General features: G+C 38.8%; 1 protein-coding gene across 1 annotated transcript in view; it reads left to right on the top strand.

Moving 5' to 3' along the window:
* Nucleotides 1-18,324: 18,324 nt before the first annotated feature.
* LOC125233570 (guanylate cyclase 32E-like) overlaps nt 18,325-25,868 on the top strand; it is a 221,132-nt gene continuing 213,588 nt past the window's right edge. Inside the window, exon 1 of the mRNA XM_048139626.1 lies at nt 18,325-18,804. Coding sequence (XP_047995583.1) covers nt 18,340-18,804 — 465 coding nt within the window. The 5' untranslated portion in view covers nt 18,325-18,339. The remainder of the gene's footprint in view (nt 18,805-25,868) is intronic.

Genomic DNA, 25,868 nt, shown 5'->3' on the forward strand with positions numbered 1-25,868 from the left:
TGGTTTCCCGCCATATTGCTCAATTTGCAGCGTTCCGCGCGCAGAGATTTAAGGGTGACCCGGTGAGAACCCTCACTTGGTCTGTCCATCGCATTGAGGGGCGCAGTCTGGGTCTTGTACCGCCCACTCTTCCCTGAACAACAAGTCTCTCTATGGCGGAGCCTTCCCTACGTGTAACGTGACCGAAATAGCTAAGGGTGCGAGAGTGAACGACATCTGACAGTCTTTGTTTGACTTTGAGCTCCTGAAAAATAGACACATTAGACTATAGGTATGCGCATGTTGAAGTTCAGAATCATACTAGTAATCGTAAATGATGACGAAAATAAAAACAGCTGGTAAGTAATATTAGATGTTGCAGATAAATTATTCCAATAAATCAGCACGAGTTTCAGTGCGACTTTCAATTCGGAGGTGGCGGGTTCAAACCCAGGCTCGTACCAACTCAGCTCGTACATGCGAAATCTCATTTGACATTTTCCAGTCGCATTTCAGTAAAGAAAAAAATCGCGAGGAAACCGCCCTAGTTACATACCCCTTGGGTTGGACACTTTCGTAAAAAAAAGTTAGCAGTGGCTTTTGTAAAAAAAAAAAACCGGCCAAGTGCGAGTCGGACTCGCCCACCGAGGGTTCCGTACAAACTTTCTTTCAAACTACTTACCTAGTAAAAATAATCTTATATTTTCATATAACTCTAATGACTTGACTAGAAGACAAAAGTATAGGCACTAATGAGTATTATAGTGTATAGCGCCATCTCCCGGTCAATTTGCTAACTAATTTGAGCGACCTGGTTTTTCAGGGATAATTCTTTATAATGTTAACCGATTTATTCAGTTTTTACTTTATTGGACAGAAGATGGTTTACGTAACATCTCGTATTAATTTGAAGTACGATATACATCCGCAAGGGTGGGTAAATTGAAAGTAAAAATCTGAAAAGTTTTTTATGACTTAAAAAAAGTATTCAAAATACAAACACGATTATATTTTTCCTGTAATATATAGCATAAAACCAATGTTTACTAAAATTTTCATAATTATTCGTTGGTAAACTTCGGAGATAAGGGGGGGGGGGGAACGGTATTTTTTTTACATTTTCCTTCAAAATTCTTTTTTTTTCCACAACAAAAAAATTATAAAAAATAGCTTATTTACGTTCAATTTGAGCTCTTTCCAACGATACCACACTTGACCTAGTAACTTGAAATTTACAGTTTGCCCCCCTTTAATTTTGGCCATTTTCTACAATTAAAATTAATATATTTAAAAAAATTATACTTTCTATTTGTAGAGGTTAACAATGTTCGTCACAACTATTCCAAATTTCAAGTTGATAGCATTAGTAGTTCTCGAGATATTTAGGAATGTGACAGACGGACAGACAGACGGACAGAGTTGCACCATAAGGGTTCCTGTTGTACCTTTTTGGTACGGAACCCTAAAAACTAGCGCCACACCTCGGACACTGGCGATCAAATAATATATGAAAGAGGCGTGTTCCTAGCACACATTCTAAGCTCGTGTAGGTGAACGCATACCATGCTTGTATGAGTGAGATATGACAGGTTGACTGTCCGCGTTTTTGACAGGCGGTAACTGTGAGGTAACCGAGAGGGGGTGGGCGGCACTTTCAGCGGGGAGCGGAAGTGGCCATACTGTACGATAGTACTCCTTATTATACAGCACGAATTCCCACGAGATAACAACAATAACGTCTAATGGATTACTTATAATGTTAGGCATCGGAGTTATTATCGCACGGTAAGATGTTAGGGAGCTATGGATGCATGGAGTCGGCATTAGCAATAAATGCTGTTTATATTCATACTCATAAATTCCTTTCACTATTGTTATATAATAAGGAACAAGAACGTTGCAAATTTATGAATGATCATAGGATTTTGACACTTTGATCATTATTTAAAAATAAAAAGGGGAGTTAAGACTCTTATGACAATAGGCTACTAGACTCATATCAAAATTGGCACGATAAATGATGTTTTCGTATAGAATATAAGTTTGAGGTATTAAAAGTGCATTATGACTACGTATTATTGACTTTTTAAAAATGATTTTTTTTTTAATTTTGCAGACTGAAAATGATGTCGGCGACGTAGTAACGTCATAGGACTCAAAGGATTTCAACCTACTATGTCGAATTGATGTCGAATCATAAATGAGATTTGTGCCTTATATTTTAAATGTCAGAAAATGTTGTTTTCCAGCAGAATGACGACAAGCACAGATAATCTACCTATATTATGTAATGAGGTAACAATATAAGAGAGACTTAAGAAAAAGGTCAAGTAAAGTAGCCTATTGTCCCTATACGCTTGGTATTAAAAATATTGTTTTTACCTGTATTAAAACACATAGTCGTTTGATTTGTATATTATATTAGGTACAATAGCGTCATCAGTACAAAGAATTAGCAACTTTTTTTTTTATATATTTACCTATAACCTACACCAATACAAAATTATCAGGTATTGTTTTTTTACTCTATGGCATTATTATCCTCGATTATGAAATTTATCTTACGAATGAAATAAACGAGCAAGTATGAGTATGTTCCGTCGAGGAACAGAGATTTTTAGTTTTAATTTCTTTTCTTGATATAGTTAAATAGTTATTTCATTTTCATACATACAAGGCAACACAATTTTGAAAGAATACTTTTTTCCATGTATATGTAGCACAGTTTTTTGGAGCTGGCAATTACAGAAGTCCCAAAGCGACTTTCCGGTGCGCCAACGACGCCACCTGGCGGATATATAGAAAAAACTCTCTCTTCGACCGTGCGAGCGCCATGATCTGCGCTCCCGTTATTACGAATTAAAAAATAGTTATCGGTGCACCGGCGCGACATAAACGTGAAAATTGACATTCAAGTGATATCAAAACCCAGTGACCTAAGCTTCCGTTTATATGTGACAATCGTTTTAGTGTGAGGATTTTCCCAAAGTGTTTCCACGTGGCCCCACAAGCGCCTCTGGACAAATGTAAGTAGCCTCACCAATTAAACGCCGCTACATATAGTTTTTTGATCCGTTCGATCCGGATTTTTCTTTCTCACGTTGTGTTGCCCGTGTATTTTGCGGTATTACGTACCCATCATTCCAATTACATACGTTTGTAGTTCAATTTTTCATTGTAATTTCCGCCATCTTTGCTCACGGCAAAATGGTACCGAATCCTACAGACGGTGTCGAAACCGACACATCGTGTATGACACAAGATTTATTCGAGCGAGATCTAATTCTCGACGAATTAAAACGAACATTACAGTTCGCAGCAACGAATATAGAACAATTTCGTTCAAGAACTTCCGATTTAACAGCGCACCAGCGAAAGTTTACCAAAATTCAAACTAAGATCGAAAAGGCATTAATTAAGTCTAATAGCTTCAACAAAGAAGCCAACATTAAGATTCGAAATGATTTCAACGATTTATATTACGCGATAGTTACGCATTTAAATAACCTAAAGGAGGTAGATGTAGAAAAGCGGCGAGCGAGCCGCATTCCTGTGCCTAGCCAACACGACACGTTTATGAACGACCGTCGAAACTTGCCTAAATTGTCGCTTCCTGAATTTCACGGTGAACCTACTGGCTGGCCCGCCTTTTTCGACTTATTTCAATCGTTGGTCCACAACAACAATGCCTACACTGACGCGGAAAAGTTTAGGTATTTACTACTTTCGGTTAAAAACGAACCATTAAATTTAATTAAATCAATTCCCATAACGGAAAGTAATTATTCAATTGCGATCGATGTTCTAAAATCCCGTTATGACAACAAACGCATTATTGCGTCACAACATCTAGATAAATTATTCGATATCGATTCTTGTTCCGCGCGCTCATCAGCTGTTGCTATGCGAAATTTGCTTAATGTTTACCACGAAAATATTAAAGCACTTGAAGTTTTGGAGTTTCCGGTTAAAGAATGGGACTTCGTTCTGTTAAATTTATTATTACGTAAAATTCCCGTCAATACGCGAAAAGAATATGAACGTTCTTTAACCAACCCAAGTGAAATACCTAAAGTCCAAACCTTAATAACATTCTTAGAGCGCGAACTTACGGCGGAACAGATGATTACAGTTTCCCATATACAGTCCACAAAAAATAATTCCTTAAGTACAACAAATAAAAATAATTTAATTTCAAATCAAATTACACCTAAAAGGGTTTTTATTACGAATACGTCAGACCAAACTCGACCGTATATCGATACGAATAAGGTTCGATCTTGCGTGAAGTGCAAAGGCTCGCATACACTTCACAAATGTTTGGAGTTTTTAAATTTGTCTACAAAAGATAGATTTGCATTTGTTCAAACAAATAACATTTGTTATAATTGTTTATGTTCCGGACATGACTTACGTAATTGTAAATCAAGTTTTAAGTGTCGTAAATGCAATAAGAAGCACCACACCTTAATTCATTTAGATTCGGACCTTACGCGTACGCGACCCTTCCCGGCGAACAATGAAGCCGCGGAACAAGTTGCCGTCTCGCTCGCTCTAACGGAGCAGTCGCAGCCCGGCGCGGGCGCTCTCCCGAGCCCATCAGCTGTTCACGGCGTGAATCAAAATAATCTAGGTTTAGGTATTGAGCCTCATACGGTGTTACTGTCAACTGCGTTGGTTGACCTTTATTACGAAGGTAATAAAATTGCTACAATTCGTTGTATGTTAGACGGGGGCTCACAAGCAGCTCTTATTACTGAATCGTGTATGCAACGATTAAATTTACCGCGACGAAATGTCAGCGAGCCGTTGGTAGGTGTCGGTGATTTACCGCTCAACCCTAGGGGTACCTTCGTGTGCTCAATTTCGCCCAAGGGCAAACAAAGTCCAAGTATTCCTTTGGAGGCTACTATTTTGTCAAAATTAACCCGTCAAATGCCTAGTGTACCACTAGCACCGTACGGGGAATGGCCTCATTTGCAAGGGCTCGCTCTAGCCGACCCTGAATTTCATAAACCTCAGCCGGTTGACATGATACTTGGCGAGGACATTTTCATGGATGTCATTCGCGAGGGTATAGTCAGGGGTAAACCTGGCACACCCACAGCAATCAATAGTGTATTTGGTTATTTACTAGGGGGTAAAGTCAACTTTACTTCTAATATTTCGACTCCACGCCATACTTGTTTTACGTCGTTCGACAACGACAATCTCGAGAAGTTTTGGGAGCTGGAGTCAGTTCTAGAGATGCGGAGTTACACTCCCGAAGAAAAGCTATGCGAATCCTTTTTCCAAAAGACGCAGACGCGCGATGAGACAGGGCGATACATAGTTGCTCTGCCATTCAAGCCCGATGCACCGCCCCTCGGCGAGTCTCGGCAAATTGCTCTAGCACGTTTCCACAAACTGGAATACCGTCTAGAACGAAACCCCCAGCTGAAGGCGGAGTATCACGCGTGCCTCCAGGAGTATGTGGATCTTAACCACATGGAGCTCGCGGACGATAACCCCCGCTGGCGCGAGTTATTACATCCCGCACCACTCGGTGTCGAAGATTTCCGACACTACCCGAACTCGTGTTGTCTATGATGCTGGTTGTCGCACAACGAGTGGCTACGCGCTCAATGATGCGTTGCTAAAAGGGCCTAAGTTACACTTAGACATAGTAGATGTACTTCTAAAATTTCGAGTACATAAAGTTGCATTTTGTTCTGATATTAAACAAATGTATCGGAATATTCTTGTACGTGAGAGTGATAGGGACTTTCAGCGCATCCTGTGGCGCAAGTCGCCAGAGGAACCTCTGCGCGATTATAGGCTGCGTACCGTTACTTTTGGTATCAGTAGTTCCCCTTATCTCGCCTTGCGCACAATTAAACAGCTCGCGCATGACGAAGCCGAGCGTTTCCCGCTCGCCTCGCCAGTCCTCCTAAATGACGTGTTCGTCGACGATGTGGTGACCGGCGCAGATACCTTAGCCGAAGCCCTCAATCTGCAGCAGGAGCTGATAGGTATTTGTGCCACGGCCGGGTTCGAATTGCGAAAGTGGCAAAGTAACTCGCCAGCCATTCTCGCTGCCACGCGACCGACAGAGTTTCATGGTGAGCGGCGCGAAAATGTTCATTTTGCCGAAATGGAAAATGACAAAGGGGTCAAGGTCCTTGGACTTCAATGGAATCCAAGATCTGACGCATTTAGTTTCAAAGTTCAAAGTTCTTCGCAGGCCTGTACAAAGCGGGCGATTCTTTCCGAAATTGCAAAAATTTACGACCCCCTCGGGTTATTATCTCCGGTGACATTGTTTGCCAAACATTTAATTCAATGGCTATGGCTAGCCAAAATTTCCTGGGACTCAGAACCCCCTATCGATATTATTAACTCATGGACGAGTTTTATTAACGAGCTACCGCTCCTATCGCAAATTTCTTTTCCTCGTCATATTTTCAATACTGACGACTTCGATTCAATCGAAATTCACGGATTTGCCGACGCAAGCAAAATTGCATACGCAGCATGTGTTTATATACGTCTGACGGACAACACCGGGCGAGTTCAAACCTATTTAGTCATGGCTAAAAGTCGCGTTGCACCTCTTCGGGTATGCCTTACTATACCTAGAATGGAATTGATGGGTTGTGTAATCCTATCAAAATTAATTGAAAGAGTTATACATCTTTACGGTGGTCACATTCACCCCGATCAAGTGTACGCATGGTCTGACAGTTCCGTCGTGCTCGCGTGGCTTCAGTCACCCCCGCACGAATGGAAAACGTTTGTCTCGAACCGCACTAGTGAGATTTTGTCCCGTGTCCCGGCGCGCTGTTGGCGTCACGTCGCGTCAGCTGATAACAGCGCTGACTCGGCGTCTCGCGGTCTGCTCCCCGCCGCGCTCGTACAAAATGACTTGTGGTTCCATGGTCCTACATGGCTCCAACAAAGTCGCGACTCCTGGCCTATACCAAAACCGGTGGTAAACACGAACGAGGAAAAACGCAATACACATGACTCGGCAAGTCTTAGTTATGCATGTGTGTCCACATTGCCTCCTTCCCCGGACGACGACACTCTTATAACGCGATTTTCGTCGCTAGGTAAATTAGTTCGCGTCACGGCAGTCATATTTCGTTTCTACAATAAATGCAGGAAACATAAACAAACATTCCCAAAGTACGTCACCGTACCAGAGTACAATTTTGCATTAAATCGACTAATATTGATTACACAACAAAAAGTGTTCGAAGACGACATTAAAAGGATTTCGTCAAATAAACTTCCGTCAATTCGTTTGCGGCGTCTCACGCCCATGTTAGATAGGGATGGTTTGTTACGCGTCGGCGGACGTATTCACAAATCACTTTTACCTTTTGAATCAAAACATCAATTGATTTTACCTAAAAGACATCCTCTTACAAATCTTATTATTGACGATGCGCATATAAAGGAACTACATGCCGGTTCGCAGTGCGTGCAAAACTCGCTCTTACAGCGATACTGGATTATCTCTGGTCGTGATATTGTTCGCCTCCGCGTACATCGTTGTATCAAATGCTTCCGCGCTCGACCGACTCGCTGCCAGCCGCGCATGGGAATGTTACCCTCGGTTCGGCTACGCCCCGCACGTGTGTTTAGTAAAACGTCTTGTGACTTTTGTGGGCCATTCTACGTACGCGCTAATAAGGTTCGTAATGCAAAAATAATAAAATGTTACGTTGCAGTTTTCGTATGTATGAGCGTTAAAGCTGTACATCTTGAGTTAGTTTCCGAACTTTCCACGGAAGGTTTTTTAGCTGCGTTGCGACGTTTCACGTCCCGTCGAGGATATTGTACGGATATATATACCGATTGCGGACGTAACTTTGTTGGTTGTAATAATTACCTTCAAGAGTTATATATTTTTTTACGTAATGATTCGGTCATGAGTGCCCTTAATCAACAAACTTTAAAACAAGGATTAACTTGGCATTTTCAACCACCTTATGCTAGTCATTTCGGTGGATTATTTGAAGCAGCTGTTAAGAGTTTCAAAACTCATTTACAACGCGTAATAGGTACACAAACGCAAACATATGATTGTATGCACACTTTGACGTGTCAAATCGAAGCTGTATTAAACAGTCGTCCGCTCTGCGTTCTAAGTTCGGACTCCGCGGATCCTTTACCTCTTACGCCGGCCCATTTCTTAATCGGTGAGCCCTTAACGGCCCTACCGGACGTTTCTCTGATAGACGAGAACCCTAATCGTCTTACACGTTGGCGCTGGATACAGCAAGCTGTCCAGCATTTCTGGCGTCGATGGAGTCGTGAATATCTCCATCAACTGCAACAAAGTACAAAGTGGCTGCAAGACCGCGGTCCCGCCGTTCGTGAAGGTACTGTTGTTGTGGTATGCGACGACCACCTGCCGCCGCTGCAGTGGAAACTCGCGCGCGTTCATGCTGTCCATCCGGGCAGCGATCAAGTTATTCGCGTCGTAACATTGAAAAGCGGGAACACGTTGTTCAAACGACCTGTTGTGAAGGTCTGTCCCTTACCTTTAGACTAAACTTATACAATCGTTACGACTCTTAATGTTAAGTTAAATATAAGTTTCATAAAATATTTTGGTATACTTTCGTATGGTTTCTTTTTTTTATTTCTTTTAAAAGTCACTCCGTGTCTTTTAAGGTGAGCGGCATGTTCCGTCGAGGAACAGAGATTTTTAGTTTTAATTTCTTTTCTTGATATAGTTAAATAGTTATTTCATTTTCATACATACAAGGCAACACAATTTTGAAAGAATACTTTTTTCCATGTATATGTAGCACAGTTTTTTGGAGCTGGCAATTACAGAAGTCCCAAAGCGACTTTCCGGTGCGCCAACGACGCCACCTGGCGGATATATAGAAAAAACTCTCTCTTCGACCGTGCGAGCGCCATGATCTGCGCTCCCGTTATTACGAATTAAAAAATAGTTATCGGTGCACCGGCGCGACATAAACGTGAAAATTGACATTCAAGTGATATCAAAACCCAGTGACCTAAGCTTCCGTTTATATGTGACAATCGTTTTAGTGTGAGGATTTTCCCAAAGTGTTTCCACGTGGCCCCACAAGCGCCTCTGGACAAATGTAAGTAGCCTCACCAATTAAACGCCGCTACAGAGTATGAATATGAATTCTATTTTAATAAAATGTCGAGTCCATAGCGCCCTAACGTCTTACCGTGCGATAAAAAAATGCCTAATAATGATATCATGGAACTCAATTAGGAGATGCTTGACGATGTCACAGATAAGAGAAAGGGTATAAACGATCCGTCAAACTCCATGTGACAGCATAAGATATTCGAAGTATGGACTATTATTTAAACTATGGTTTACACCGTGCACCGGTTATAAGGTTCCCCCCACATCTAGCGTCTCGCGAGCGTCGCGTCGGGCCAACTGTATGCAAAAAGACGTCGGCGTCGGGCTTTGCCCATCCAGTTGGCCCGACGCGACGCTCGCGAGACGCTAGATGTGGGGAGACCCTAAATGATATAATCTATATTATTTTTATTAACACAAAGTGCATTACATCCTTTAAGGGCCTGGGGTCCGCTATGACAGTTAATCCCAAGATTTGGCATAGGCTAGCTTTACGAAAGTGACTGCCATCTGACCTTCCAACCCAAAGGGTACCTGGAATTAGTCCGGTTTCCTCACGATGTTTTCCTTCACCGAAAAGCGACTGGCAAATATCAAATACCATTTCGCACGTGTATTCCAAAAAAATATTATTAAGACGATACAGGAGGGGTCAATTCTCCATACAAACGCTCTCGACTATTTACTCCCTGGTTTTTGAAGATAGAGCAATGATTTTTTCAACACAGATTATTATTATTTTTATCTGTGTCGGACCGTTTTGATTTTTTTGATATTCTTATTTTTAAAAACGCTAGAACTAGAGCAAAAAAGATGTGGTATTCAAAATTGACCTGAGTAACAATTAGCCAAAAAAACTAAACGGTCCGACACAGATAATTTCATTGTTATTCAGATTCTCAAATTTCGTTACGATTGATTACGTTTTGAAGGAGGAAACAGTCGAGAGCGGAACCTCGATTTTAAAGATTCTGTGTTTTTATTGAATTCCGTTAACTTTAAGGGAAGGTTCTTTAGATCAAATTTTATACAATTAATTTCTCTAAGAAACTAGTGTCTTAACTCTTAAGGTTACCGAGTTATTAAAAAATAATAGTTATTTGTTATACAAGGGGGCAAAGTTGTATTTAACGCCGAGTGTGGAATTGAAAAACGAGTAAGTGAAAGGATTCTATAGTTGAACCACGAGCGAAGCGAGTGGTTCGAGAATAGAATCCTGAACTTGCGAGTTTTTTAACACACGAGAAGTAAAATACATTTGCACCCGAGTGTACCTAACACAAAACCTTTCCCCTCACTATAGCGAGGAAACTACAACGCAAAAAATGCATTTATCACTGCTTCCAGTAGTTCCACAGGTGGTAAATCATCTTTATTACTAGTTTCACCTACTTTTATCAATTTTAAAGCAGTTAATTCGATTTTATTCAAGGTCAAATTACTTTACCCACTAGTGGATAAAATGCGTTTTACCCGCTGGTATTAAAGGACAAAACACGTGTTTCCGAGCTAGTGAGGGGAAATAGTTATTTGTTATACAAGGGGGCAAAGTTGTATTTTAACGCCGAGTGTGGAATTGAAAAACGAGCAAGTGAAAGGATTCTATAGTTTAGTAGTAAAGGACAAAACACGTGTTTCCGAGCTAGTGAGGGGAAAAAATAATTACTGAACACGTGTGTGACAGCCTAAACAAAAAAAAACGGTGTATAGTAGTTATAAAACTTTTCCAGTTAGCCTTGACCTTGAAATGTCTGTTTGACCTTGACTCTTTAAGTGTTATGTACTTGTCTGAAAACTCCACATGTAAAATGAACTTATAGACCTTATAGTACTAAACCTATTGAAAGAGCTGGGTAACGACTGCATCAATGATTAACTTAGGGCCAGTTGCATCAACCCCATTTGACAGACACAGCATCGTCAAGCAGCAAACGTCTATTGAACTTCCCATACAATAAAATTTAACGAACGCTTTAACGGTGACAGGCGGTTTGATGCAACCGGCCCTTAGTAAGTGTCAGTACAAATAAATATATCACATTCATTATCCATTTACAGATGCTTCTCGTTACTTACGTAGACAGCCTAAATATAATAAAATACTCGCACATAAAGTAGCTGAAAAGGTCACATAAATTTTATTATATCGAAAGTCACTTACAGGTCGAACTTGATTAATTAACCATGAATTATGTAACGCCTAATAAATTTATGACTGACAAACAGAATGAACAGCGTTTACTCAAACTCGAGCTGTTTTTACCTACTAAGCAACTCTTACTGAAGCTCAACCCCGAAACCATAAAAAGTACTGTTTCATAAATTTTGTACGGTTGCCTTTGAAATTTCTTACAAATAAAATAAATAAAAATAAATAAATATTGGGGACACCTTACACAGATCAACTTAGCCCCAAACTACGCATGGCTTGCACTATGGGTGCTAAGCGACGATATACATACTTAAATAGATAAATACATACTTATATACATTAGAAAACATCCATGACTCAGGAACAAATATCTGTGCTCATCACACAAATAAATGCCCTTACCGGGATTCGAACCCAGGACCGCGGCTTAGCAGGCAGGGTCACTACCGACTGAGCCAGACCGGTCGTTATGGGAGAAGGTTTTTTTTTTTTCGCAATTAGGAGTTGATCCCATAGCAAACGTTGCCGAGTATAAAAATCTAAACATTAACGGGTTTGAGTAACTGCTTCCGTTTCGGTTTTACGAGTATGTATTTCAAAGTAGGAATCTGAAGTGGGTGTGGGCCGAAATTTGACTGTATTTGACAGTCCATTAGATGACTGCTATCATGCCATTGCTATTTTGAGATTCTCTGTTTAGATTGAAGGTAAACTTGAAGGTCGAATACACATCCCTTGTTTCACAACCCTACATTATTCAACATACAATACATGTAATGTAGTTATCTACTTTCTTAACTTTACACGAACAATCAGAAGTTTTAAATTTAAATTAAGAAATGAAAATATTATTGAACAAACAGACAATATCGAATGGTTGAAGTTCAAAAGTCACCCTCTGAAATACAATACATACCTAGTACTTATTTATAATGTTAACCCACGTTCATTTTCCATAAATTTCCTTTTCAGGCAACAAATTGCTGGATATAATTGTTGTAATTCATATGCTGGTTTATTTCTGTAAAATATATGTAGGTATACCTCTCCAGCAATACGAGAATAATCAAAGGAAACAAAATTCTCAGTTACCGTTTTTATTTAATGTGGGGTGAGTTACGCCAAAACTGACCTTCAATCCACGGTAACATTTTATTTTTACATAATATGCAAACTAAATGGCGTATATAATAACTATATAATTGTTCCGGACATTAGTTTGTTAGGGTTCCGTACCTCAAAAAGGAAAAAAGGAACCCTTATAGGATCACTCGTGTGTCTGTCTGTCCGTCTGTCACAGCGAATTTTCTCCAAAACTACTGAACTGATTAACTTGAAATTTGGCACACATAATAATATGACCCAAAGATATGAACCTGTGACCCAAAGACATGTAATTAAAATAAAGAAAGTAAGTAAGTAGGTAAATATTATTTCTTGCACCACAAAGATAACAGATTTACAAATAGTAGAATTTTATTACATTAAACATATAGATAGCAACAGGCGGTCTTACCGCTGTAAGCAATCTTTACTAGGCAACCTTAGGGTAGCAGGAAATAAAGAAAAGATTTTTCACTACGCAAAGAATAATTAAAGGAATAGGAAAATTATACATACACTAAGCCGTACTGTAAAATGTAATCATAGGGGCCACATTTAGGGGGCAAAAGTGAAATGTAAAAAATCAAAGTATTTTGAACTATATTGTGTTACATATGAAATGAAAGAGCTTTTTATAAGTATTTCAAAAATATTTTTTTAAATAATTTTTAGTGAAGTAATTTAAGAAAATAGGCAAAAAATGATTCCCTCCCCCCCTTATCTCCGAAACTGCGTAAAATAAAAAAAAACCGGCCAAGTGCGAGTCGGACTCGCGCACCGAGGGTTCCGTACAAAATTAAAAATTTATGGTTTTCGTAATTTTTCCTTTATCTATGCTATAAGACGTTGCTTCGTACCAAATTTCAAGATTCTGAGTTCACGGGAAGCACCCTGTAGGTTTTGATTCCCTTGCAAGTGTCGAAAATTTGCGGCATAAACGGCTGTATCTTTTGATTGCGTTGGCTTAGAAGTTTGATTTTTTCACAGCTTCAAGGGACAGTAGACCTGAGTAATTGATATAAATTTCAGCTTCATACCTCCACGCGTTCCTGAGAAAAAGGGTCTTGACAGACGGACGGACGGACAGACGGACAACAAAGTGATCCTATAAGGGTTCCGTTTTTTCCTTTTGAGGTACGGAACCCTAAAAATACACGAGATAGCCTTCAATCTATATATTACAGGAAAACCTACTAAAAATCTACAGTCACGCTTAAAAGAAAAAAAATAATATTACGAATTTTACTCACTGCCGCTGCAAAGAGTAACCAAATCCTTGAAATTGTGTGAGCGCGTTTGAATATTACATAATTCTAAATTCATTTCTGTTCCATTTTTTGTAGAAAATGTTCAAAATATCGATTATTCGCATACATGATCTAAGTGCCTTCAAAAAAGGAGGCGCTTAAGCTCTTCTTGTGGTATACGGAACCCTTGCAACGAGATTACAACTCGCACTTGGCCGGTTTATTGTATATTTTGTTTTGATTACCGTAAAACTACCCTACTATAGTTCAATACTGCAACCATGGTCCAGAAGTTTAAAAATAATTAAAGTTTCATTGGTAATGGTCCTTTTGGTTTAGTCCGAGTATTTTTTTATCCATTTACTTATACATATAATTAGTGAGCCTTAGAACTGCAAAAATATAGTAAACGGCACACCTGAACGAAATATTTACAGTTAATTTGGACCACAGTGAGAGCTTTGGACGATAGTTAGGTGGTTTTACGGTAGTTCAATTTCATAATTCGTAACTCAACTCCCCCCGCGAACGCTTAGCTACTCACCCCAAATTATGCTACAAGGCTTTTCATATTTTCAGTTGTATTTTAAGAATTTGACTAAACTCATCATCATTCCCTTGCCCTTTTCCCATTATTTGGGGTCGGCGCAGCAGATCATCTTCCTCCATTTCTCTCTATCAGCCGTCATTTCCATACTAATACCTTTCACTCTCATATCGTTGTTCACACATTCCATCCATCTTTTCTTAGGCCTTCCACTACCATTGTATCCATCCACTTTCATATTTACCACTCGTTTTATAACATTGCTTTCATCCCTCCGCATTACATGCCCATGCATACAATTTGACTAAACTAAACTAACTAAATTTGTTAAGCAGTATTATCTGTGATACAATGGAGTAAGTAGGTTTCCAGACAATGGTAAACAAAACGAACCGTCTGCTAACCTGATATTTTCGTTACGCATACAATTAACATATTTAAGGATTGTTGCCTGATTAAAGAGATTAAAATGTTTTTCAGCACACTCGCTCGTAAATGGTGTTATTACATGCCTGCATACCGATACGTAATGATATATTTTACCGCCCTAGGGCGGTAAAGTGGAAACGTGGGTGGGGCCTTCCACGACCTGTCAAAAATTACAAGATGGCGGACGAATGTTCGAAATGTCAGCGTAGGTATTTCAATACATTTAGTTTAAAATTTGGTGATTACTTCGAGAGTGTGATGAAGAACATTGTGTATATCACGGGCAGCTGAATGAATACAACTCGAGTTATCAAACAGTCTCTCGTTCGTACTCCTTAATTTTCCGCCCTTAACACACTTAAAGCGTACCTATTATACAAATAATAAAAATAAATTTATTTTATTTAAAAAGCGCTAGTTGCCTATATAGGTTGCCATTGCGCGTGCTGGTAGTCTGGTCCCGTAGCCGAATGGCATTTCTGCGACGCGAAACGAAAACGAAACGCCGCGAAAGGTAGTCTGGCTCTGTCGCGCCAATACGCATGAGCGATAGAGATAGATATCTACTAGCGTTTCGTTTCGTCAGTGTTTCGTGAGCGTTTGTACCATTCGGCTAATACGCACCCTGGCCAGTATGGATACCGCTGCCGCCGCGCGTCTTTTGTTTATATCAGTGTCAAATGTTTTATTTGCACAACATTGTATAGCTATTTATGTAAAAAAAACCTTTCTTGTTGTATATATCCAATTATCCATGTGTAGGTATTAGTGTTAAGACGCTGACAGCACCCAATGGCCTTGACGCTAGCGTACACTGTCTAATCGTATGGGAGTAAGTGAGAGCTCGATGTCACTAAAAGTGCGGAAAAAAATTAAAATTAAATAGAAAGATGCATTATTTGTGCAAAATGTTTCGTTAGTGTTTGAGATATGTATATTTTTGTTATTGTAATATTAATTACAGACAACTAAGTGAATAATTGAACGACACAGAACCGTTTAATGACGAACTCGAGACCAATCTTTGCAATTTTTTTCTATCGAGCCGATTTCATTAAATCGTGTATCGAGTACGGCTATGTTCGTTGAAATATAATGAATAATAACATATAATTTACTTGCCTTACTAAGACTAATAGTTTGTCTTAAAAAACTGCGCAAGTAACATCAATTTTACGCAATTGGGTGTTGTCAGCCCCTTAAGTAGTATCCACGGTGTAGATAAACTAAATATTTTCATCATCCGCTGCTCGAACTGCTACAAAAGATATCTATTTTAGTTCAAGGTCATTGTGACCTGAACGCCTTTTAAACGTGTTCAGCGTCACATATAATTTATTCAAACAATAATAATTATGATTAAAATCTCATAAAGCTTTCACAATTTCCCTTTTACCGAAATACAAACTGAGAAAAGTAATTTTAACACGTTTGTAAAACTGAAATTGTTGCTGATTTGGTAAATAGTACTTTATTCAAGTTTAACATAATTATTAAATACATTAAATTTCTCATACTCACTAATCTCAAAGGCAGGTTAGATAAATACACTTTACAGTAATTTAGATCCCAGTCTGGCGTAATTAACGAAATTACAGCTTATCAAAAATAAGTAGAAATGGAACTACCTAATTTCTTTTGTCATACACATTGTTTTCATACAAAACTGACTCAAATAGTTGCCACATGCAAGCGGTTTACATTGACGGTGGCGCTCCTATTATTTTTCACCTCACTAGCTCGGAAAGGACTTTTTTGTTCTTTAAAAACGGATAGCAAAATCGCATTTTATCCACAAGAGTGCAAAGAATATTTGAAATCCGAACGTGTCATTAGTTACTTTTTTAAATATAATTTCTTGTAAAGGCATATATGTACCAGACAGGACAATTATCTCCCTGTGATTAAATTGTCTTAACAAATCATGTGATGCGAAAGTAAAAATAATTTCATATCGAATTGTATCCAACTAAAAACATAAAATTCAAACAATTTTATAACATGATTTTACCATAAAACACTTGTTTATAACATGATTTTACCATAAAACACTTGAGATCGTACAAGAAATTGTATTTTTAACTCTTCCATTGTACTTAGGTACTCAGAACGCACCTTAAGTAACATTGTAATCTCAAAACGCGTGAAACGGAATGCACCGAATTAGATTTTTCTTCTTGATTCTTAATTTGAAACTTTTGTGGTGTCGGTCGGTGCATCGTGGAAATTGTAATAAATGCAAATTGACTTGTTTCTGTGCAATTATGGGTGACTCAGGAAGAAGTGACGAGGATGAGCTGCAATTAACACCTTCAGAATTAAGGGAAGCTGTAAAAACTGCGAAACTACGAAATTTAAAAGGAGATTAGGGTAATTGGCCTTCCAATAACTTGCACTAAAAATGAACCAGTTATTGAGAGACGGCCAGTAATAGAAATTTAATGTGATAATAAACTTCATAGGTAAAGTCCATTTTAAGTATTGGGAGGCCATTTATTTAATTGGACGCTGGCCAGTTACTGGCAATTTACCCTATTACTTACATTACACATTTATGTGTACTTGGATAGTCGTAGTGTATTAGTTCAAATAAAAGTTTATTTTACATTTCCAGTTGTTTTCATTGCGTGTTTCCTCGCTTTAGTGAGGTAAAAAGTTGTGTTACACACGGGATGCAAAGTTATTTTACCTCGTGTGTATTGCAACACTCTCTACGCTCAGGATTCTATTTTTGAATTACTCGCTTCGCTCAGGATTCTATTTTCGAACCACTCGCTTCGCTCGTGGTTCAACCATACAATCCACTCTCGCTAGCTCGTACCCTAGAATCCATTCGCTAGTTCGTGTTGCAATTCCACACTCGGTTAAAATACAACTTTGCTCCCTTGTATAACAAATAATTGTACTCGTTTTGAAGTGAACCTCCTAATGCGACTTCCAACAGACAGCGTTAAACGTTTAGATAATTAATTAATCCTTGAACATTTTTCATTAGAATATTTTTACCAAAGAAATTAATAAATAAAACACATGCTCATTCCACGATGAAAATGTAAAATGTTAGTAGCTATAATATTATACTTTGTTTGTACGGTGCAATTCACTGCAGGTATTTTTCATTTTCGACGATAAAAGAGTTCCGTGTTCTTCATTGTCTGCAGTATACAAAAACGAGCTCAAACAAGGTTCATGAGAAGAACAAAACCCGTTTTGTGATTATTTATTAATGTGGAAATTTAAAACGTTGCAATTTAATGGAGTTTTTTAAAGAGGCACACATCCACAACAACATACTATATTTATTTTCAACAGCTGTTAAGTGCATAAATACAATTATCTATAACTAGCTTTTGCCCTCGGCTTCGCTCGCGCTAGAAGAGACAAAAAGTAGCCTATGTCACTCTCCATCCCTTCAACTATGTATCTCCACTTTAAAAATCACGACAATTCGTCGCTCCGTTTTGCCGTGAAGGACGGACAAACAATTAAACAGACACACACTTTCCCATTTACCTCTATAATATTAGTATGGATGTAAAATACACATTAAGAGAGCAATTATTTGTTAAAAGAAAAACGAGTTTAAGTAAAAATACGAATACCTTTTTTCAATAGCTAGTAATAAAATGACAAGAGGCAATAATAATATTGAATCACGTCTCGCGCTCACGCCTCACGCTCCATCAGTCAAATCAAATTCTAAACCTAATTTTCTTTTCCAGGAATCTACCAATCTAATGAAAACGAGTTAGAAACTATGGCTGTCGAGACCCTCTACGTCATGCTGGTTCTGCTCACCACCGCTCGCTGCAACTTCACCGCAAGAAGAATATCCGACTACGATTATTTAGAATACCAAAAATACAATTCAAGCGACTTAGACACAACCATAGAACTTAAAACAGAGAGGATAGACGTCATAGAACTTAAAACTGGCAAACCAGATATCAAAAATGAGACTAAGAGTTCATGCGAAAACGTAGAACCACATGTTGAACGAGTGATTAACAATAAAATCAACTCAGTATATTTGAATAACATTTATACAGGAATGACGAGTTTAAAGGAGATATCGGGGAAGATAGAGGTGGACGGTGTGGGTTTGTACGATTTGCTGAGCAGTGATTGTGGGGGAGCCAAGATATGCCCCAGTTTAAGTTCTAATTGGACCTCAGAGAACACGATTACGATCGGATTCCTGGGAGCGTATAAATGGAGTCAGGTAAGTTTATTTAGATTATTGTCGATGTCGATGTATGTTGATTTCAGGAAACGGAGCTATTTTTAAACATTTACACGTTTTAACTCAACGTCTTCAGAAGATTATATTATAGCTGATATTTTATGGGTACCTATTTTGTTAAAAAAAATGTTTTGCTTATTCATTTCCTAGAAAATTTATCACAAAAATATTTTCTTGTGATCATACTACCGTGCAGACCAGGTATCAGGTACTGTAAATGACGTAAATTGAAATTTGATCATTTACAAATTGCCCTTGCGCGTTAAAGATTGAAATCGAGTGAAGTTGAGGTACTCGTTAAGAATTACAATACAAACTCCGATTCTTGTTTTACGGGAAAGGGACTTCAGAGTCATACGTATAGTATGTTTGTTATAAAAGGAGGTACACAAGGTACTTAGATATTCGTGTCAAATTTCATGGTTTTTAAGGTTCCCTAGGTACCTTAAACCACAGTATAATAAAGAGTACTATCGTACAGTATATGGCCACTCCCGCTCCCCGCTGAAAGTGCTACCCGCTCTCGGTTACCTCACAGTTACCGCCTGTCAAAAACGCTAACAGTCGACCTGTCATATCTCAATCAAACAAGTATGGTACACGTTTACCTACTCGAGCTTAGAATGTGTGCTAAGAAAGCTCTTTCATAATTATATTTGAACGCCAGTGTCTGAGGTGTGCTTAAACTGCAAAACAAATTTTAACATAATATATTGAATAGAATAGTTTCGAGATATGTCTCGAAACTATTCTAAACTAACCTAGGGCAATGTGACGAGTAGGTCAGCGTATTCTGAATACCTACTGGTAAAGCCCAATGACCCTATTAACGTTGTTGTACGTCAGAAATGTTAATATCGAAATAGTTGCAGTTTGTAGCATAGTATCCCATGGCCCGATTCGAGATATAAATACAATATGGATAGGAAATGTGTTGGGAAAATTTTTACTTTTCTTTAATTTTATTCAAGTCAATCAATCAATGATTTATTCATGATAACGGGTGTCCCTCTACATTCTTAACACCGTTTGTTCTATTATCACTTGGCCTAACCGTTTTGGCCTAATGGGCATAACTGTAACCTAATAATCAATTAGCATAACATCATACTTGGCATAGTGTAGGATGGCCTAATCTTTATTTTTCCTATTTATTGTTACTATATTACTAAAAAGGCCTTATTTTATTTGCAATAAAATTTATAATCATAAAAACTTTTGATCTATACTATTATTCCATAACTCTTTTCGCCTCATATGTATTAGCCTAATATATAATGCGCATAATAATGATTGCCACGTATTAATTGTTCTAAAACATATCAGGCTTTATAATATGTGGCATAACTAACTAATCTAAATTGAATTGCCTGCCCGACCGTTCACAGTACTAACCTAAGAACTGTGATCATTAAAGAAACAACTTGCTGCAAGAAAAGTGGGTTAGGTTAGGTTAGAACTGCGACAACCACAAAATCGACTTGTTGGCATAAAATTGGGTTAGGTTAGAACTGTGACTATTAAAGAAACAACTTGTTGCAATTAAAGTGGGTTAGTTTAGGTTAGAACTATGGCCATTAAAGAAACGACTTTTCTGAAAGGTGGGTTAGGTTAGGTTAGAACTGTGACCATTAAAGGAACGACTTTTTTGCAAGAAAAGTGGTTAGGTTAGGTTAGAACTGCGACAACCGCAAAATCGACTTGTTGCCACAAACGTGACTTAAGTTACATTGGAAATATTAAACCAAATTAAGTACATTAGGCCACATCACGCTATAGCACTAGTAGCACTAACAAGTAGGACTTCTAATACTTCTACAAAATTATAGTAGGAGTAAAAATATTAGGACACAATATTAGTTGAAATCGCTATAGGAGTAATAGTTATTAGGCCATACAATGCATTAGGGAGAATAAGGATTATGACAATGAATTATTATAAAAAACTGTATTAGTATAACTAATGAGTATGCCAATTAACATTAGAACACACAATTTTAGGACATAAAAAGGGCAACCACAATTAGGGCATACATTCGTTAGGCCAACTGATCATTATACCAAAGAGTTTTAGGCGAAACAAAAATAGAAGAAAACACTTTAGGAATCTAGATATACATCCATGATAACTACATACCTCAACATACAAGTACAAAAACAAAAAGAACAATAAAATGACAAGAAATGTTCCCGTTTCAGCATAATGTTAACCCGAGAGTCGGCACTGCCGGCGTAGCCGAATGGCAATCGTCGACGCCAGACGCCGACAGAATGAAGTCTAACTCTGTCGCGCCAATATGCAAGAGCGATAGCTAGCTATAGCTCCGAAACGCTCACGAAACGAAACGCTCGTAGATATCTATCTCTATCGCTCTTGATGCGTATTGGCGCGGCAGAGCTAGACTACTTTTCGCGGCGTTTCGTTTTCGTCTCGGCTACGGGGCCAGATATTATCGTGAGCGTTTGTGTATTCGGCTACGCCGCCTGGTTGGTATTCCGACAGCACCATTTTGTTTCCTGTGTGGTGACGGGTTAAGAATTTCACCACCCCCTTTCTTCCCGTGGGTGTCGTAGAAGGCGACTATGGGATATGGATTAAATTGTGGCGTAGGCGAGAGGCTGGCAACCTGTCACTGCAATGCCACAGTTTCGTTTTCTTTTAACCCCTTATTTGCCAAGAGTGGCCCTGAAGCTTTAGTAGTTTCATGTGCTCTGCCTACCCCTTTATGGGATACAGGCGTGATTATATGTATGTACCATTTTGATGGTTGACCACAAACGCTCATGAAACGCTCGCGATAATGTCTCTTTCGTATCTATCGCTCTTGCGTATTGGCGCGACAGAGCCAGACTATATTTTTGCGGTGTTTCGGTGGCGTTTCGCCTCGCAAAAATGCCATTCGGCCACGGGGCCTGGCATTCCGATTAGTATCGTATCTTGAGCTAATTCTTGGCGTAGTATATGTGTGAAACACACCTAATTACTAAGTCCTAGCGTGTAAAAACTGCTTAAACAGATTTCGAGGCGAAATCTGTTTAAGCGGTTTTTACTGCGTGTGGCAACACTGAAATCTCTCTCTCTGAACGCCGCTTTGTGGCATAACACACAAAAATTTATAGTTTAAAAAAACTAGAAAAACACGCTTTTATAAATGCACGTAAAAGCCAAAAATAAATTATGGATCGTTCAAGTTGTCTCTATTTCTGGGATGAAGAGTAAAGTATGTGCTTTTAATTATAATATTTGATTGTAAAAGCGTGGGGCGCTTCAGTCGTGCTGCAAGTCCAGTTAGCGCGCCAATCTGTGTAAACTGCTTCTCGTAACATAGCTTAATTTGATTTCTCAGCAAGTTATACAAAAAGTTTTTCCTGTTACAGCGCCCCACGCTTTTACAATCAAATATTATAATTAAAAGCACATAGTTTACTCTTCATCCCAGAAATAGAGACAACTTGAACGATCCATAATTTATTTTTGGCTTTTACGTGCATTTATAAAAGCGTGTTTTTCTAGTTTTTTTAAACTATAAATTTATTTTATATTTTTTAGTCGTTAATAATGAAATATCTTTAAAATTTAAACATAACTTTATTTCAAGTAGGCGAATTTCGCAAGCCATTTGTGGCTTAACACGTATTGCTATTTAATAATAATTAATACCACCTGATGTCTATAGGTACCAAGTTTATCGCAATAAAGTCATTGATTGATTCATTGAATTTTTATTTTTATTTCAATTTATATTTTATTGAGCCCACATTCTCTCCATCTCCGCCATTGTGTTTGTATTGCATGGTGTTTTACCTGTCAGCTTAGAACAATCTAGCTCTTCTATCTGGAGAGCACTAAGTGGTTTTACTCTACTCAGGGCCACATGCGCTTGTCCAACCGCAAAAGTACGGGACCCTAAGTACACCACTGCGTAGTGCCTTGCATCTTGTGCACGGTAGATGCCCAACTTGAAATCACTAGGAGCCAGTGCCGGCCTGTGCAATCGATTAGGATTGTGTGGGTTGGTTGAGAGAATTTGAGTTTTGGCAGGTTTGGGAAGAAATTTTAGCATGTAGGGAAAAAATGGCGAGCGTAGCGAGCGCGAAATTTTTTTCATAGTGGTGCGCTAATTTGAAGATTAATGAAATAGAGAACTTAAGGATTTCATCTTACAGAGAAAGAGACAAAGGGTTGAATTTTCTCAGTCGCACTCTAGTATATTTATGTGGGTTGAACCTGGATATGGAACGTGGACGCGACATTTTGCTAAGCAACTAAAATACTGATCGAACCCAACTTATTTTAAATACTACGTTGATCCTTCTTTTTTGTGGGGGGCTTCGACCCCCGAGCCCCCCTTTGTTTGCACTGAAGGGTTACAACAAAACCCTAACTCAAATTATTTTAAGTGCTACGTTGATCTTTCGTTTTTGCGGGGCCCCCCTTTATTTCCTATTAAGGGTTTCAAGAAAACCCTATCCCAACTTATTTTAACACTTTCGCTACCAAGAACCCGACTGTCGGGCACACCGCTCGTAGAAGCGTAGCCGATTACATGGGTTTCCCCGTATGTAGCGAAAATGTCGTAGCGCCGCGTAGAGCCCGGTTTCGAAAGTGTTAAATACTACGTTAATCTTTTTTTTTGCGGGGGGCTTCGCCCCCCGAACCCCCCTTTGTTTGGTCTTAAGGGTCACAAGAAAACCCTAACCCAACTTATTTTAAATACTACGTTGATTTTTCTTTTTTGCGCGAGCCCCCCTTTATTTGCTCTTAAAGGTCTCAAGTAAACCCTATCTCAACTTATTTTAAATACTACGTTGATCTTTTTAGTAGTTCCAGTTCATATCTTCTGGCTCCATCATCAGACCTTGAAACCTAATCGTAGTCAAAGTTCATTACAAGACTTTTCTAAAAAACCCAAAAACTACTATGATACGATGTTCTATCATGTAGTTCCAGTTCATATCTTCCGGCTCCATTATCAGACCTTGAAACCTAATCCTAGTCAAAGTTCATTACAAGACTTTTCTAAGAAACCCAAAAACAGCTATGATACGCTGTTCCATCATGTAGTTCCAGTTCATATCTTCCGGCTTCATCATCAGACCTTGAAACCTTATCATAGTCAAAGTTCATTTCAAGACTTTTCTAAGAAACCCAAAAACTGCTATGATACGATGTTCCATCATGTAGTTCCAGTTCATATGTTCCGGCTCCATCATCAGACCTTGAAACCTAATCGTAGTCAAAGTTCATTACAAGACTTTTCTAAGAAACCCAAAAACAGCTATGATACGATGTTCCATCATGTAGTTCCAGTTCATATCTTCCGGCTCCATCATCAGATCTGTTCAGCAGTACCATATTATTGTATTGTCATCAGAACTACATACAGCTGCCAATTTTCATTACGCTACGATCCTTGGAAGATGGTTAAATTAGCCTCCTTAGATTCCATTACATAGTTAGTTACATACACGACGACCTAATAAAAGCGTGTTAAAAATGTAAGATCTTCATTATAAAATATTTTAATACAAGATTTAATTCAACATAAAGGTTTTATTATTCCGAAACCTTTACAGTATAAAGTTTGAATCAGACAGAAAATGCGGCGAAGACGTGTGTCAGCTTAAGCTGCGATCGGACCTGGGACAACAGAATCGTGCTTGGATTCCTGTATCTAGTCGGATAAATGTTCTTCGTCCAAGCTATCTAACGCGATATTTAAATGGATCACCGGTGTGGCTTAGTCGGTAGCAAAGAGGATCGAGTATTATAGAGAGTTACTGTCGAAGTAAAATGTGTAATCACAGTGCATAGACTGCCATCTCTTGACACATGCTTAAAACTTTTGAACCTCAGTTTTGACAATTTGGCCCATATTCTTAGCTTGATATGTTTTAAAATATTAATATTAGCGCCATCTAGCTGAGCGTACCCCAAAGGTGTAATGCCATCTAGGCCACCGTACCTTTTTCTGTATGGTACTGAGGTACGTTTTTTTCTTAGACTTTGTCTGTCTATACGGAGTTATATATGTCTTTGGTCGGTAGTAAAGCCCATGCAGTAAGGGCATTTGTGTATTTGTTTTTAATACTACGTCGGTGGCAAACAAGCATACGGTCTGCCTAATTGAAAGCAGTCACTGTAACCTATGGACGTCTGCAACTCAAGGAGTGTCACATGCGCGTTGCTAACTTTGATATAAGCAGTAAGCTACGATATTAATAGATATATTGGGTTGGTAAGAAAGTAATGAGCGATCGATTGAATTCCACATAAAATTTTTGAGAGAGTTCTAGAATCTTCTATGGTCGAAAGTATATAAAGGGCGAGTCGCACAGTTTCTCGTCAGTCATTCACTAGCTGTCGCCGAGCTAATATAAGGAAGAAAATGGACGAATTAAAAGTGCATGTAAGGCATTGCTTACTATATGAATTTCAGTCTGGCCATTCAGCCGCCGAAGCAGTGCGTAAAATATGTCAGCGTGTTGCTCCTGAAGTTGTGTCTGAGGCCACGGCGAAACGATGGTTCCAGCGGTTTCGTAGTGGCGGCTTTTCATTATCAGATCAACCTAAGTCTGGTCGACCGGTGAAGATTGATGTAGCCAAATTAAAAACCTTAATTGAAGGAGATCCGAGGCTAACAAGTCGTACTCTTGCTACCGAGTTAGGCTGCTCTCATGTCACCATAGAAACACATTTACACGAGTTGGGAAAAAACTACAAATACAGTGTTTGGATACCGCACGAACTTGATAGAGATCGACTAAACCGCCGTGCCAATATCTGCATACAACTTCTGTCTTTTCGCCGCACATTCAACTGGTTGGACCATCTTATCACTGGAGATGAAAAATGGGTCTTATATATAAATCACACACGCAAACGTCAGTGGCTAGCTCCAAACGAAAAAGGAATAGAGGCACCAAAAACAGAGCCTCACCCGAAAAAAGTTATGCTGTCCGTTTGGTGGGATATTCATGGTATTATTCACTGGGAACTCCTACCAAGTGGAATGACTGTTACCGCATCAGTATACTGTAAT

The sequence above is a fragment of the Leguminivora glycinivorella genome, chromosome 14 (assembly GCF_023078275.1).
Source record: "Leguminivora glycinivorella isolate SPB_JAAS2020 chromosome 14, LegGlyc_1.1, whole genome shotgun sequence".
In the NCBI taxonomy this organism is placed as follows: domain Eukaryota; kingdom Metazoa; phylum Arthropoda; class Insecta; order Lepidoptera; family Tortricidae; genus Leguminivora; species Leguminivora glycinivorella.